Source organism: Bufo bufo, chromosome 10 (genome assembly GCF_905171765.1).
Source record: "Bufo bufo chromosome 10, aBufBuf1.1, whole genome shotgun sequence".
NCBI classification, from domain to species: Eukaryota; Metazoa; Chordata; class Amphibia; order Anura; family Bufonidae; genus Bufo; species Bufo bufo.
In genome coordinates this window covers 55,513,038-55,530,312 of record NC_053398.1, presented here as the reverse complement: position 1 = coordinate 55,530,312, position 17,275 = coordinate 55,513,038, and the positions used below count along the sequence as shown (strand labels likewise).

General features: G+C 45.0%; 1 protein-coding gene across 4 annotated transcripts in view; it reads left to right on the top strand.

Annotated features, from left to right (window-relative positions):
* The window catches only part of LOC120981168 (solute carrier family 22 member 6-A-like), a 313,139-nt gene that overhangs the window by 261,928 nt on the left and 33,936 nt on the right, over window positions 1–17,275 (top strand). For all 4 annotated transcript variants that reach the window (XM_040410685.1, XM_040410686.1, XM_040410689.1 and 1 more), the window contains exon 10: window positions 6,324–6,527. In XM_040410685.1, the coding sequence (XP_040266619.1) occupies window positions 6,324–6,527 (204 nt within the window). The remainder of the gene's footprint in view (window positions 1–6,323; window positions 6,528–17,275) is intronic.

Here is a 17,275-nt window from a genome sequence, read left to right as displayed (position 1 = left end):
ACTGCTGCGTCTTTCTGCAGTGTGCAGACTGAACAGGAGGTCAGGGATCAAGACTGGGTGGAAGACGATGCAGGGGACGATGAGGTCCTAGACCCCACATGGAATGAAGGTCGTGCCACTGACTTTCACAGTTCGGAGGAAGAGGCAGTGGTGAGACCGAGCCAACAGCGTAGCAAAAGAGGGAGCAGTGGGCAAAATCAGAACACCCGCCGCCAAGAGACTCCGCCTGCTACTGACCGCCGCCATCTGGGACCGAGCACCCCAAAGGCAGCTTCAAGGAGTTCCCTGGCATGGCACTTCTTCAAACAATGTGCTGACGACAAGACCCGAGTGGTTTGCACGCTGTGCCATCAGAGCCTGAAGCGCGGCATTAACGTTCTGAACCTTAGCACAACCTGCATGACCAGGCACCTGCATGCAAAGCATGAAATGCAGTGGAGTAAACACCTTAAAAACAAGGAAGTCACTCAGGCTCCCCCTGCTACCTCTTCTGCTGCTGCCGCCTCGGCCTCTTCTGCTGCTGCCGCCGCCTCGGCCTCTTCCTCTGCCTCTGGAGGAACGTTGGCACCTGCCGCCCAGCAAACATGGGATGTACCACCAACACCACCACCTGCGTCACCAAGCATCTCAACCATGTCACACGGCAGCGTTCAGCTCTCCATCTCACAAACATTTGAGAGAAAGCGTAAATTCCGACCTAGCCACCCTCGATCCCTGGCCCTGAATGCCAGCATTTCTAAACTACTGGCCTATGAAATGCTGTCATTTAGGCTGGTGGACACACACAGCTTCAAACAGCTCATGTCACTTGCTGTCCCACAGTATGTTGTTCCCAGCCGTCACTACTTCTCCAAGAGAGCCGTGCCTTCCCTGCACAAACAAGTGTCCGATAAAATCAAGTGTGCACTGCGCAACGCCATCTGTGGCAAGGTCCACCTAACCACAGATACGTGGACCAGTAAGCACGGCCAGGGACGCTATATCTCCCTAACTGCACACTGGGTAAATGTAGTGGCGGCTGGGCCCCAGGCGGAGAGCTGTTTGGCGCACGTCCTTCCGCCGCCAAGGATCGCAGGGCAACATTCTTTGCCTCCTGTCTCCTCCTCCTCCTACTCAGCTTCCTCCTCCTCTTCTTCCACCTGCTCATCCAGTCAGCCACACACCTTCACCACCAACTTCAGCACAGCCCGGGGTAAACGTCAGCAGGCCGTTCTGAAACTCATATGTTTGGGGGACAGGCCCCACACCGCACAGGAGTTGTGGCGGGGTATAGAACAACAGACCGACGAGTGGTTGCTGCCGGTGAGCCTCAAGCCCGGCCTGGTGGTGTGCGATAATGGGCGAAATCTCGTTGCAGCTCTGGGACTAGCCAGTTTGACGCACATCCCTTGACTGGCGCATGTGCTGAATTTGGTGGTGCAGAAGTTCATTCGCAACTACCCCGACATGTCAGAGCTGCTGCATAAAGTGCGGGCCGTCTGTTCGCGCTTCCGGCGTTCACACCCTGCCGCTGCTCGCCTGTCTGCGCTACAGCGTAACTTCGGCCTTCCCGCTCACCGCCTCATATGCGACATACCCACCAGGTGGAACTCCACCTTGCATATGCTGGACAGACTGTGCGAGCAGCAGCAGGCCATAGTGGAGTTTCAGCTGCAGCACGCACGGGTCAGTCGCACTGCGGATCAGACAGACTTCACCACCAATGACTGGGCCTCCATGCGAGACCTGTGTGCCCTGTTGCGCTGTTTCGAGTACTCCACCAACATGGCCAGTGGCGATGACGCCGTTATCAGCGTTACAATACCACTTCTATGTCTCCTTGAGAAAACACTTAGGGCGATGATGGAAGAGGAGGTGGCCCAGGAGGAAGAGGAGGAAGAGGGGTCATTTTTAGCACTTTCAGGCCAGTCTCTTCGAAGTGACTCAGAGGGAGGTTTTTTGCAACACCAGAGGCCAGGTACAAATGTGCCAGGCAGGGCCCACTACTGGAGGACGAGGAGGACGAAGATGAGGAGGAGGTGGAGGAGGATGAGGATGAAGCATGTTCACAGCGGGGTGGCACCCAAAGCAGCTCGGGCCCATCACTGGTGCGTGGCTGGGGGGAAACACAGGACGATGACGATACGCCTCCCAAAGAGGACAGCTTGTCCTTACCTCTGTGCAGCCTGGCACACATGAGCGACTACATGCTGCAGTGCCTGCGCAACGACAGCAGAGTTGCCCACATTTTAACGTGTGCGGACTACTGGGTTGCCACCCTGCTGGATCCCCGGTACAAAGACAATGTGCCCACCTTACTTCCTACACTGGAGCGTGATAGGAAGATGCGCGAGTACAAGCGCACGTTGGTAGACGCGCTACTGAGAGCATTCCCAAATGTCACAGGGGAACCAGTGGAAGCCCAAGGCGAAGGCAGAGGAGGAGCAAGAGGTCGCCAACGCAGCTGTGTCACGCCCAGCTCCTCTGAGGGTAGGGTTAGCATGGAAGAGATGTGGAAAAGTTTTGTCAACACGCAACAGCTAAGTGCACCACAACCTGATACGGAACGTGTTAGCAGGAGGCAACATTTCACTAACATGGTGGAACAGTACCTGTGCACACTTCTCCACGTACTGACTGATGGTTTGGCCCCATTCAACTTCTGGGTCTCCAAATTGTCCACGTGGCCAATTTGGAGGTGCTGGCCTGCCCGGCAGCCAGCGTTTTGTCTGAACGTGTATTCAGCACGGCAGGGGGCGTCATTACAGACAAACGCAGCCGCCTGTCTACAGCCAATGTGTACAAGCTGACGTTCATAAAAATGAACCAGGCATGGATCCCACAGGACCTATCCATCCCTTGTGCAGATTAGATATTAACTACCTCCCCTTAACAATATATTATTCTACTCCAGGGCACTTCCTCATTCAATACTATTTTTAATTTCATTTTACCATTATATTGCGGGGCAACCCAAAGTTGAATGAACCTCTCCTCTGTCTGGGTGCCGGGGCCTAAATGTGTGACAGTGGCCTGTTCCAGTGGTGGGTGACGTGAAGCCTGATTCTCTGCTATGACATGAAGACTTATTCTGTGCTGACATGAAGCCAGATTCTCTGTTACGCGACCTCTCTCCTCTGCCTGGGTGCCTGGGCCTAAATATGTGACAGTGGCCTGTTCCAGTGGTGGGTGACGTGAAGCCTGATTCTCTGCTATGACATGAAGACTTATTCTGTGCTGACATGAAGCCAGATTCTCTGTTACGCGACCTCTCTCCTCTGCCTGGGTGCCTGGGCCTAAATATGTGACAGTGGCCTGTTCCAGTGGTGGGTGACGTGAAGCCTGATTCTCTGCTATGACATGAAGACAGATTCTGCGCTGACATAAGGCCAGATTCTCTGTTACAGGACCTCTCTCCTCTGTCTGGGTGCCGGGGCCTAAATGTGTGACAGTGGCCTGTTCCAGTGGTGGGTGACGTGAAGCCTGATTCTCTGCTATGACATGAAGACAGATTCTGCGCTGACATAAGGCCAGATTCTCTGTTACAGGACCTCTCTCCTCTGTCTGGGTGCCGTGGCCTAAATGTGTGACAGTGGCCTGTTCCAGTGGTGGGTGACAAGAAGCCTGATTCTCTGCTATGACATGAAGACAGATTCTGCGCTGACATAAGGCCAGATTCTCTGTTACAGGACCTCACTCCTCTGTCTGGGTGCCTGGGCCTAAATGTGTGACAGTGGCCTGTTCCAGTGGTGGGTGACGTGAAGCCTGATTCTCTGCTATGACATGAAGACTGATTCTGCACTGACATAAGGCCAGATTCTCTGTTACGGGACCTCTCTCCTCTGCCTGGGTGCCTGGGCCTAAATGTGACAGTGGCCTGTTCCAGTGGTGGGTGACGTGATGCCTGATTCTCTGCTATGACATGAAGACAGATTCTGTGCTGACATAAGGCCAGATTCTCTGTTACAGGACCTCTCTCCTCTGTCTGGGTGCCGGGGCCTAAATGTGTGACAGTGGCCTGTTCCAGTGGTGGGTGACGTGAAGCCTGATTCTCTGCTATGACATGAAGACAGATTCTGCGCTGACATAAGGCCAGATTCTCTGTTACGGGACCACTCTCCTCTGTCTGGGTGCCTGGGCCTAAATGTGTGACAGTGGCCTGTTCCAGTGGTGGGTGACGTGAAGCCTGATTCTCTGCTATGACATGAAGACTGATTCTGCGCTGACATAAGGCCAGATTCTATGTTACGGGACCTCTCTCCTCTGCCTGGGTGCCTGGGCCTAAATGTGTGACAGTGGCCTGTTCCAGTGGTGGGTGACGTGAAGCCTGATTCTCTGCTATGACATGAAGACAGATTCTGTGCTGACATCAGGCCAGATTCTCTGTTACGTGACCTCTCTCCTCTGCCTGGGTGCCTGGGCCTAAATGTGTGACAGTGGCCTGTTCCAGTGGTGGGTGACGTGAAGCCTGATTCTCTGCTATGACATGAATACAGATTCTGCGCTGACATAAGGCCAGATTCTCTGTTACGGGACCGCTCTCCTCTGTCTGGGTGCCGGGGCCTAAATGTGTGACAGTGGCCTGTTCCAGTGGTGGGTGACGTGAAGCCTGATTCTCTGCTATGACATGAAGACTGATTCTGTGCTGACATAAGGCCAGATTCTCTGTTACGGGACCTCTCTCCTCTGTCTGGGTGCCGGGGCCTAAATGTGTGACAGTGGCCTGTTCCAGTGGTGGGTGACGTGAAGCCTGATTCTCTGCTATGACATGAAGACTGATTCTGCGCTGACATGAAGCCAGATTCTCTGCTATGGCATGAAGAGACTGATTCTCTGCTGACATGAAGCCAGATTCTTTGCTATGGCATGAAGAGACTGATTCTCTGCTGACGTGAAGCCATATTCTCTGTTATGGGACCTCTGTCCAATTGATATTGGTTCATTTTTATTTTTTTAAATTTTATTTTAATTCATTTCCCTATCCACATTTGTTTGCAGGGGATTTACCTACATGTTGCTGCCTTTTGCAGCCCTCTAGCTCTTTCCTGGGCTGTTTTACAGCCTTTTTAGTGCCCAAAAGTTCGGGTCCCCATTGACTTCAATGGGGTTCGGGTTCGGGACGAAGTTCGGATCGGGTTCGGATCCCGAACCCGAACATTTCCGGGAAGTTCGGCCGAACTTCTCGAACCCGAACATCCAGGTGTTCGCTCAACTCTAGTGATCACTCCTCTGAAAATTCTTGCTGTGATGCATGCTGGGATTTTTACTTTCACTTTGAAGCTGCTCTGCCCACACATCCTCTGATCAATGGGAGCATGCTATGCTGAACAGATTAGAAAAATTATATGTACACAGTATATTTCTACAAATACCTCGTGGCTTTAGTTATTATCTGGGACCCTTTTTTTTTATGCGTATGGTGGCCAACCCCTTTAAGTACTTTTCCCACAGCCTGCGTTGAACTTGGACAGAACAATTAGGTGGTTAAAGGGGTTTTCTGGTTTGCATCAACATCCTGTAAAATAATCATTTACGATAGTTGCTGTAATTTTGTAATACATTTATTTTACCTTTATTGCTCCTATCTTCCATTCTGGGTTGTGTCATCATGTGACCATGTCCATACAGCTATTTCTTATTTCCTGTGATGTCATGTCCAAGGGGATAGGGGAGTGTCTATGTAACTAGCTGGGTCGGAGCATCTATAAACTAGCTGGGTGTTGTTAGAAGCAGTGCTGGAGCTGTGGTAAAGAAGGAGAAGTGCATCATGTGTTTGGTTGGATGCAACAGAAAGTGCTACATATAGGATGGAAACAAACCAGAGGGAAAGATATAGGAAAGAATAGGAAAGATATACGTGAGGTAAGCAACTACATGAGCATATCTGTTCAAAACCCCTTTAAGCAATCTTTATGTTACTTGCAACAATGACAGAAACACAATATAGCCCAGTTTATAGGCACAGTTCAATGGTATTGTAAGCTTTCTTGGACACATTTTGTAATGGTTGATGTCTATTGTTCTCTGTAGAAATGGTTCTGTAAATCATAGGGCTTTTCTCTCTCTCATGCTGCATCACACACTATATATAAAAGTGTCTGCATAATCTATTCTGCACACATGGGCCTGGACAGTGACAACTCTATCTGATCTTATAACATGCACAGCCTGGTTATGTGACCACAGGGCCTTCAACAGCTTCTCTATACAGCTATAAAAGTCATTGCAATTGTAGTTTGAAAAAGTGAAAGCTATCAATCTAAGATTCCTCCGAATATATTCAGCTCTCTTTAAAAATGTAATAAATACATTGCATGTACTCTAATAGACTTTTTCATTTTCAGACAGAGTGGTCTTGGTTTGGGTAGCACCATGGCACGCTTGGGTGGCATTGTAGCCCCTCTTGTGAAGATCTTAGGTGAATTCCATTCCTTCTTGCCTCTGCTCATATATGGAGGTTCACCAATAATATCTGGGATACTCGTCTACCTTTTGCCTGAGACTGTGAATAAACCACTGCCTGATACCATAGAAGATGTTGAAACTGGGTAAGTGCAATAATACACTTTTAGTCAATAGTGGCCAACTACATGTGCAACACCACCAGTGATTGGCACAGACACAACAAAAGTACAGAGACATTTATTGAAACTTACACACTGCATTTTCTGGCTTTTACTGGTGAAAGCTGTGGAAGTCATGGTGCTATAGAAATACAGTTTGCCTAGGAACATCTAGATTCCAGTGTGCCTAGTTTATGCAATCACACTGGAAGTTAGATTACAATATGGAAATAACCATGAACTAGAAAGACTCTGATTTGATTCTACATAAATCAAATATGCTCCAATTGGCCTGAAAATTGGCATATAACACTCTAAGGTCTCCTAAGATTTTTTTTATATTTTGTTGTTCTCTCTTTTCTTAAATTTTTTATTCATTTTAGCCCTTTCAAACTTTCCCCCTCCGCCCCAGACAAGACAGTAAATAGTTCAAATTGGGCCAGTTCTGGCCACATTTCCAATCTGCCTCTCCAGAAGTCCATGGGGTCAGGGAACAGACTATGTGCCAGGGAATGGTCACAGCCATTTACAAAAGAGAACATTTTAAACAATTTAAAAAAATGAACAGCTGGGCAGAAGTACGAATATAATACAGCAGAATTAAATTTTGAGAAAGGTGCAGTACAACTCCACTACAGACACCAGGTTTTTCCAACAGATGGAATATTGCAAAAACTGAGGCTGATAACATAAAGACTTCAATTTCAGAAAAAGCTAAGATTTTGATAAAGGTGTGGAACTGCACCACTACGGACACCTGACCCAAAGTCTAACTGATAGAATATGGAGGAGGAGTCTGAGTAGAGGAAGAATCAGCTGATGATGATAGACACTGTACTGCTTAGAGATGCGGGTTGGCTACCACAAAAAAGACCAGAAGAAGGAGGACAGACTTCTTCTGATTCAGAATTCTGGCTATTTCTATTTTCCCACAGGATCCAGTGATGCTGCCTCATGTGCTGCAATAGAGCTCCTGTACTTATGTTAGCTGCCAATAAGCTAAACTTGATGGTTAACACGTTAAGTAAAAAATGGCACAAAAAGGTTTACTAATAGAGATGAGCGAATTGAAGTTGACGAATTCAAACTGAATTTCAGGAAAATTTCAATTTGCACAGAATCCGAATTTCCTGACGCTTCGTGGTAACGAATCACATTTTTTCCTAAAATTGCTGCTGCACATGCTAGGGCATGGAGCAAAGAACTCTGGGAACGAGGGATCACCCACAATGCAATGCATGCAGCCAATCAGCAGCCAACCAGTCCTGTGATGTCACAGCCCTATAAATAGCCTCAGCCATCTTAGATTCAGCCATTTTCCAGTGTACTTAGTGCAGGGAGAAACGTTAGGAGGTGCTAGGGAAAGTGATAGTAAAGACTTGAAAACTTTTATTTTGCTGAATAGAAGTTCAGGGACAGATGATTAGAAGTGTAGGGAAAGGATAGGGAGGAATTATTCCACAGTATTGAAGCTGAACAGGATGCAATAGGGGAGTGTACAACCTAGGTAATATTAGCAATCCTATTACACCTTGCTGCACTGACTGGGGATCCAAATTGCCATTATACTGCTGCTTTCAGGTTTGCAATAGTTCATACCTCTGTAATTCAAGCAAACCTTGCTTGTTAGGCTACTTTCACACTCGCGTTTAGTGCTGATCCGTCATGGACAGATCCGTTCAGATAATACAAGTGTCTGCATCCGTTCAGTCCGTCTCCAAAGCGGAATGGAGACTGAACTGATGCAAACTGATGCATTCCGAGCTGATACTTTTCCATTCAGAATGCATTAGAATGCAAACTGATCCGTTTTTGACATGTGTGAGAGCCCTGAGTGGATCTGTCACGGATGTTGTAGGGGAGAACACCAAAGGACAACAAGAAGGAAGGGAAAAGACACTAGGCCTCACCGCTAGGGAAGGAAAAGGGTCACCACCTATAAAACCCTGCTCCTGACCCTAACTCCTATCCGTATGGGCACCTCTCGATGGTAGAGATGCCCATACACAGGAGCCTAGAAAACCCTGGTGGCCCTCAGATGCCCTAATAGTAATGACCGGGCAGAGACAACCCGCTCCTTCCCTGGTGAAGGAACCAGCGTCTCGCTGAGGCTTAGTAAACAACAAAGGTGGGGGGGGAATACAAAACACAACAAGCGGAACACTTAACTTCTGAGGCTGACTGATGATGGACGAACAGGACTTCACCATGAACCACACTCCAGCTCTTCCAAAAACCAAATGAAGCTATCCAGAGCAAGGAGTGATGGGTAAAGTCAGACAAAATAGGGGGAGGTGAAGGTCACATGATCCACACCTGAACAGGGAGTGTGGACATACCAGCAACACACAGACAAAGTGAGACCAAAAGAGGCTTTTAGATAACTAATGTGCAGATATCTTTCAGACCTTCTCAAACCTGTCACCGGCGTGACAGTACCCCCCTTCTCCGGGTGACCTCCGGGCACCCAGGACCGACCTTATCAGGATGAGCTCTGTGGAATGCGCTCACCAGACGGCTAGCATTAACATCGGTCGCTGGGACCCACATCCTCTCCTCTGGTCCGTACCCTCTCCAATGAGCGAGATACTGGAGGGATCTCCGGAGAACTCTTGAGTCCACAATCCTGCTTATCTGAAATTCTAAATTGCCATCCACCATGACAGGAGTGGGAGGCAAGGAGGACGGGTCAACAGGTTCAACACATTTCTTTAACAATGATTTATGAAATACGTTATGGATTTTCAATGCCTGAGGAAGTTCAAGACGGAAGGCTACAGGGTTAACAATGGCAGTGGTCTTATATGGACCAATAAATCTTGGTCCCAACTTCCAAGAAGGTACCTTAAGTTTAATGTTTCTTGTAGACAGCCACACAGAATCACCCACTCTCAGGTCCGGACCACTCATACGTCTCCTGTCAGCCGCACGCTTATACCTGTTGCCCATCTTTTCTAGGTTATTTTGGATTTTACGCCAAACAGAAGACAAAGAAGAGGAAAATCGTTCCTCCTCAGGAATGCCAGAATTATGAGCACCAGAAAATGTACCAAACTGTGGATGGAACCCATATGCCCCAAAAAACGGCGACTTATCAGTGGACTCCTGTCTAAGTTATTTATAGCAAACTCAGCTAACGACAAAAATAAAGAGCACTGTTCCTGATTCTCTGAAACAAAACATCTCAAGTAAGTCTCCAGATTCTGATTAGTGCGCTCAGTCTGTCCATTCGACTGAGGATGAAAAGCCGAAGAGACCGACAATTGTACAGTCGTGGCCAAAAGTTTTGAGAATGACACAAATATTAGTTTTTACAAAGTTTGCTGCTAAACTGCTTTTAGATCTTTGTTTCAGTTGTTTCTGTGATGTAGTGAAATATAATTACACGCACTTCATACGTTTCAAAGGCTTTTATCGACAATTACATGACATTTATGCAAAGAGTCAGTATTTGCAGTGTTGGCCCTTCTATATCAGGACCTCTGCAAATCGACTGGGCATGCTCTTAATCAACTTCTGGGCCAATTCCTGACTGATAGCAACCCATTCTTTCATAATCACTTCTTGGAGTTTGTCAGAATTAGTGGGTTTTTGTTTGTCCATTCGCCTCTTGAGGATTGACCACAAGTTCTCAATAGGATTAAGATCTGGGGAGTTTCCAGGCCATGGACCCAAAATGTCAACGTTTTGGTCCCCGAGCCTCTTAGTTATCACTTTTGCCTTATGGCACGGTGCTCCATCGTGCTGGAAAATGCATTGTTCTTCACCAAATTGTTGTTGGATTGTTGGAAGAAGTTGCTTTTGGAGGGTGTTTTGGTACCATTCTTTATTCATGGCTGTATTTTTGGGCAAAATTGTGAGTGAGCCCACTCCCTTGGATGAGAAGCAACCCCACACATGAATGGTCTCAGGATGCTTTACTGTTGGCATGACACAGGACTGATGGTAGCGCTCACCTTTTCTTCTCCGGACAAGCCTTTTTCCAGATGCCCCAAACAATCGGAAAGAGGCTTTATCGGAGAATATGCCTTTGCCCCAGTCCTCAGCAGTCCATTCACCAGACTTTCTGCAGAAGATTAATCTGTCCCTGATGTTTTTTTTGGAGAGAAGTGGCTTCTTTGCTGCCCTTCTTGACACAAGGCCATCTTCCAAAAGTCTTCGCCTCAATGTGCGTGCAGATGCGCTCACACCTGCTTGCTGCCATCCCTGAGCAAGCTCTGCACTGGTGGCACTCCAATCCCGCAGCTTAATCCTCTTTAGGAGACGATCCTGGCGCTTGCTGGATCTTCTTGGACGCCCTGAAGCCTTCTTAACAAGAATTGAACCTCTTTCCTTGAAGTTCTTGATGATCCTATAAATTGTTGATTGAGGTGCAATCTTAGTAGCCACAATATCCTTGCCTGTGAAGCCATTTTTATGCAACACAATGATGGCTGCACGCGTTTCTTTGCAGGTCACCATGGCTAACAATGGAAGAACAATGATTTCCAGCATGACCCTCCTTTTAACATGTCAAGTCTGCCATTTTAACCCAATAAGCCTGACATAATGATCTCCAGCCTTGTGCTCGTCAACATTCTCACCTGAGTTAACAAGACGATTACTGAAATGATCTCAGCAGGTCCTTTAATGACAGCAATGAAATGCAGTGGGAAGGTTTTTTGGGGATTAAGTTAATTTTCATGGCAAAGAAGGATTATGCAATTCATCTGATCACTCTTCATAACATTCTGGAGTATATGCAAATTGCTATTATAAAAACTTAAGCAGCAACTTTTCCAATTTCCAATATTTATGTAATTCTCAAAACTTTTGGCCACGACTGTACACCCAGACGAGTACAGAATGCTCTCCAGAATCTGGAAACAGAGTCCCTCTATCGGACACCACATCAGAGGGAATGCCATGTAGTTTCACGATGTTGTCGACAAACACGTGCGCAAGAGTTTTAGCATTGGGTAGACTAGGTAATGCAATAAAGTGTGCCATTTTACTAAAACGATCGACAACCACCAGAATCACAGTCTTTCCCAAAGAATTCAGTAAATCCGTGATAAAATCCATGGACAAATGGGTCCACGGTCTGGACGGGATGAGCAATGGAAGCAGAGATCCGGAAGGCCGAATATGTGTCACCTTAGCACATGCACAGGTACCACAGGCTGACACATAGTCCTCAATACACTTACGCAACCCCGGCCACCAGAATCTGCGAGAGATGAGATCGACAGTCGATCTGCTCCCAGGGTGCCCAGCAAGCACCGTACAGTGATGTTCCTCGAACTCCTTGTGACGTAATTCGGAGGGAACAAACAATTTCCCCTGAGGACAAGAGTCCCGAGCAACCTCCTGTGCCTCCAACACCCTGGCCTCGAGATCAGGATAAATAGCGGATATAACCACCCCTTCAGATAAAATGGGACTAGGGTCATTAGACTCACCTCCCCCAGGAAAGCTACGTGACAAAGCATCTGCCTTGACATTCTTAACCCCAGGGCGATAAGTGACAATGAAGTTAAATCTGGTGAAAAACAATGACCATCTGGCCTGCCTTGGGTTCAGTTGCTTAGGCAACTCCAAGTAGGCCAGATTCTTGTGATCCGTAATTACCGTAATAGAATTAATTGCTCCTTCCAACCAATGCCGCCACTCCTCGAACGCCGACTTAATGGCCAGCAATTCCCTATTCCCCACATCATAATTCCTTTCAGCAGTCGAGAGTTTTTTAGAAAAAAATGCACATGGGCGCCATTTACTGGGTGATGGACCCTGCAACAATATTGCTCCTATCCCAACCTCAGACACGTCAACCTCAACAATAAATGGCTGAGACACGTCCGGTTGCACCAGAATAGGGGCCGAAGCAAAACATTCTTTCACAGCAGAAAAGGCCTGTAATGCCGCATCAGACCAGATAGAAATATCAGCACTAGTGTTGAGCGAACAGTTCGAGCATAGTTCGGGTCCGTACCGAATTTTGGGGTGTTCGTGACACGGACCCGAACCCGAACTTTTTCGTAAAAGTTCGGGTTCGTCGTTCGGCATGTATTTTGGCGCATTTTGAAAGGCTGCAAAGCAGCCAATCAACATGCATCATACTACTTGCCCTAAGATGCCATCGCAGCCATGCCTACTATTGGCAAGGCTGTGATTGGCCAAGTGCAGCATGTGACTCAGCCTCTTTATAAGCTTGTGCGCACGTCGGGACGTGCTCACTCCCGATGTGAATAGAACAGGGATAGACGCAGCTGATGCTAGGGCGAGAATAGGCAGGGATAATTGAATAACTGGAAGCAAATTTCTCTCCTCCACCTGTGATTCATCTGAACAACTGCAGCTGAGCTGCTTTTTTGATAGGGATTGGCTATTTTTAGAGTGGCCAGAGTGATTTTTCCATCCACATGTACCTGGGCTGACCGCCGGCCGCCATTTTGCGACTTGTAGTGCTGCAGCAGAAGCTGCCACAGTGTGCATTCCAAAGCTCCAAACAACTCAGACATCTACACCTGGGATTCAGACCAATAGCGATTTAGCAGCACAGTCCAAGGCTATTTTTTTTAAAGGTTGTGCAGACCATTTTGTGGCACATGTTACTGGGCTGATAGGCGGCGGCCATCTTGGGACTAGTGCTGCAGCACAATCTCTCCCAACGTCCATTAATCACTTGTAATAGTGGTCTGTGCCATAGAAATCCTACATCAGGGACTTGGGTGTGCTTGTGTCACCCCTACTAATACCAGTCCACCTGTAATCCATACAGTGAAAAGCCATAAAGTATTCCAGTGAGGGAATTTTTTTTTTATTTAAAAAAGGCCAAGTTAGTTTATCTGGCGTTCAATATACTAGATACAGTTAGGCCTGCGTTTCATACATCTGGAATTAGCAAACTAATGTGCTGGGGTTGGGAAAACATATATGTACCCATACTAGAATCTGTCAAAGAAAGCGGTACTCACATATAACAGTCATTCCATCTGTAATCCATACAGTCAAAAGACTGAAAGTATTCCAGTGAGGGGATTTTTTTTATTTAAAAAAGGCCAAGTTAGTTTATCTGGCGTTCAATATACTAGATACAGTTAGGCCTGCGTTTCATACATCTGGAATTAGCAAACTAATGTGCTGGGGTTGGGAAAACATATATGTACCCATACTAGAATCTGTCAAAGAAAGCGGTACTCACATATAACAGTCATTCCATCTGTAATCCATACAGTCAAAAGACTGAAAGTATTCCAGTGAGGGAATTTTTTTTATTTAAAAAAGGCCAAGTTAGTTTATCTGGCGTTCAATATACTAGATACAGTAAGGCCTGCGTTTCATACATCTGGAATTAGCAAACTAATGTGCTGGGGTTGGGAAAACATATATGTACCCATACTAGAATCTGTCAAAGAAAGCGGTACTCACATATAACAGTCATTCCATCTGTAATCCATACAGTGAAAAGCCATAAAGTATTCCAGTGAGGGAATTTTTATTTTATTTAAAAAAGGCCAAGTTAGTTTATCTGGCGTTCAATATACTAGATACAGTTAGGCCTGCGTTTCATACATCTGGAATTAGCAAACTAATGTGCTGGGGTTGGGAAAACATATATGTACCCATACTAGAATCTGTCAAAGAAAGCGGTACTCACATATAACAGTCATTCCATCTGTAATCCATACAGTGAAAAGCCATAAAGTATTCCAGTGAGGGAATTTTTTATTTATTTAAAAAAGGCCAAGTTAGTTTATCTGGCGTTCAATATACTAGATACAGTTAGGCCTGCGTTTCATACATCTGGAATTAGCAAACTAATGTGCTGGGGTTGGGAAAACATATATGTACCCATACTAGAATCTGTCAAAGAAAGCGGTACTCACATATAACAGTCATTCCATCTGTAATCCATACAGTCAAAAGACTGAAAGTATTCCAGTGAGGGATTTTTTTTATTTAAAAAAGGCCAAGTTAGTTTATCTGGCGTTCAATATACTAGATACAGTTAGGCCTGCGTTTCATACATCTGGAATTAGCAAACTAATGTGCTGGGGTTGGGAAAACATATATGTACCCATACTAGAATCTGTCAAAGAAAGCGGTACTCACATATAACAGTCATTCCATCTGTAATCCATACAGTCAAAAGACTGAAAGTATTCCAGTGAGGGGATTTTTTTTATTTAAAAAAGGCCAAGTTAGTTCATCTGGCGTTCAATATACTAGATACAGTTAGGCCTGCGTTTCATACATCTGGAATTAGCAAACTAATGTGCTGGGGTTGGGAAAACATATATGTACCCATACTAGAATCTGTCAAAGAAAGCGGTACTCACATATAACAGTCATTCCATCTGTAATCCATACAGTCAAAAGCCATAAAGTATTCCAGTGAGGGAATTTTTTTTTATTTAAAAAAGGCCAAGTTAGTTTATCTGGCGTTCAATATACTAGATACAGTTAGGCCTGCGTTTCATACATCTGGAATTAGCAAACTAATGTGCTGGGGTTGGGAAAACATATATGTACCCATACTAGAATCTGTCAAAGAAAGCGGTACTCACATATAACAGTCATTCCATCTGTAATCCATACAGTGAAAAGCCATAAAGTATTCCAGTGAGGGAATTTTTTTTTTATTTAAAAAAGGCCAAGTTAGTTTATCTGGCGTTCAATATACTAGATACAGTTAGGCCTGCGTTTCATACATCTGGAATTAGCAAACTAATGTGCTGGGGTTGGGAAAACATATATGTACCCATACTAGAATCTGTCAAAGAAAGCGGTACTCACATATAACAGTCATTCCATCTGTAATCCATACAGTGAAAAGCCATAAAGTATTCCAGTGAGGGAATTTTTTTTTTATTTAAAAAAGGCCAAGTTAGTTTATCTGGCGTTCAATATACTAGATACAGTTAGGCCTGCGTTTCATACATCTGGAATTAGCAAACTAATGTGCTGGGGTTGGGAAAACATATATGTACCCATACTAGAATCTGTCAAAGAAAGCGGTACTCACATATAACAGTCATTCCATCTGTAATCCATACAGTGAAAAGCCATAAAGTATTCCAGTGAGGGAATTTTTTATTTATTTAAAAAAGGCCAAGTTAGTTTATCTGGCGTTCAATATACTAGATACAGTTAGGCCTGCGTTTCATACATCTGGAATTAGCAAACTAATGTGCTGGGGTTGGGAAAACATATATGTACCCATACTAGAATCTGTCAAAGAAAGCGGTACTCACATATAACAGTCATTCCATCTGTAATCCATACAGTCAAAAGACTGAAAGTATTCCAGTGAGGGAATTTTTTTTTATTTAAAAAAGGCCAAGTTAGTTTATCTGGCGTTCAATATACTAGATACAGTTAGGCCTGCGTTTCATACATCTGGAATTAGCAAACTAATGTGCTGGGGTTGGGAAAACATATATGTACCCATACTAGAATCTGTCAAAGAAAGCGGTACTCACATATAACAGTCATTCCATCTGTAATCCATACAGTCAAAAGACTGAAAGTATTCCAGTGAGGGGAATTTTTTTTATTTAAAAAAGGCCAAGTTAGTTTATCTGGCGTTCAATATACTAGATACAGTTAGGCCTGCGTTTCATACATCTGGAATTAGCAAACTAATGTGCTGGGGTTGGGAAAACATATATGTACCCATACTAGAATCTGTCAAAGAAAGCGGTACTCACATATAACAGTCATTCCATCTGTAATCCATACAGTCAAAAGACTGAAAGTATTCCAGTGAGGGATTTTTTTTATTTAAAAAAGGCCAAGTTAGTTTATCTGGCGTTCAATATACTAGATACAGTTAGGCCTGCGTTTCATACATCTGGAATTAGCAAACTAATGTGCTGGGGTTGGGAAAACATATATGTACCCATACTAGAATCTGTCAAAGAAAGCGGTACTCACATATAACAGTCATTCCATCTGTAATCCATACAGTCAAAAGACTGAAAGTATTCCAGTGAGGGATTTTTTTTATTTAAAAAAGGCCAAGTTAGTTTATCTGGCGTTCAATATACTAGATACAGTTAGGCCTGCGTTTCATACATCTGGAATTAGCAAACTAATGTGCTGGGGTTGGGAAAACATATATGTACCCATACTAGAATCTGTCAAAGAAAGCGGTACTCACATATAACAGTCATTCCATCTGTAATCCATACAGTCAAAAGACTGAAAGTATTCCAGTGAGGGGATTTTTTTTATTTAAAAAAGGCCAAGTTAGTTTATCTGGCGTTCAATATACTAGATACAGTTAGGCCTGCGTTTCATACATCTGGAATTAGCAAACTAATGTGCTGGGGTTGGGAAAACATATATGTACCCATACTAGAATCTGTCAAAGAAAGCGGTACTCACATATAACAGTCATTCCATCTGTAATCCATACAGTCAAAAGCCTGAAAGTATTCCAGTGAGGGAATTTTTTTTTATTTAAAAAAGGCCAAGTTAGTTTATCTGGCGTTCAATATACTAGATACAGTTAGGCCTGCGTTTCATACATCTGGAATTAGCAAACTAATGTGCTGGGGTTGGGAAAACATATATGTACCCATACTAGAATCTGTCAAAGAAAGCGGTACTCACATATAACAGTCATTCCATCTGTAATCCATACAGTGAAAAGCCATAAAGTATTCCAGTGAGGGAATTTTTTATTTATTTAAAAAAGGCCAAGTTAGTTTATCTGGCGTTCAATATACTAGATACAGTTAGGCCTG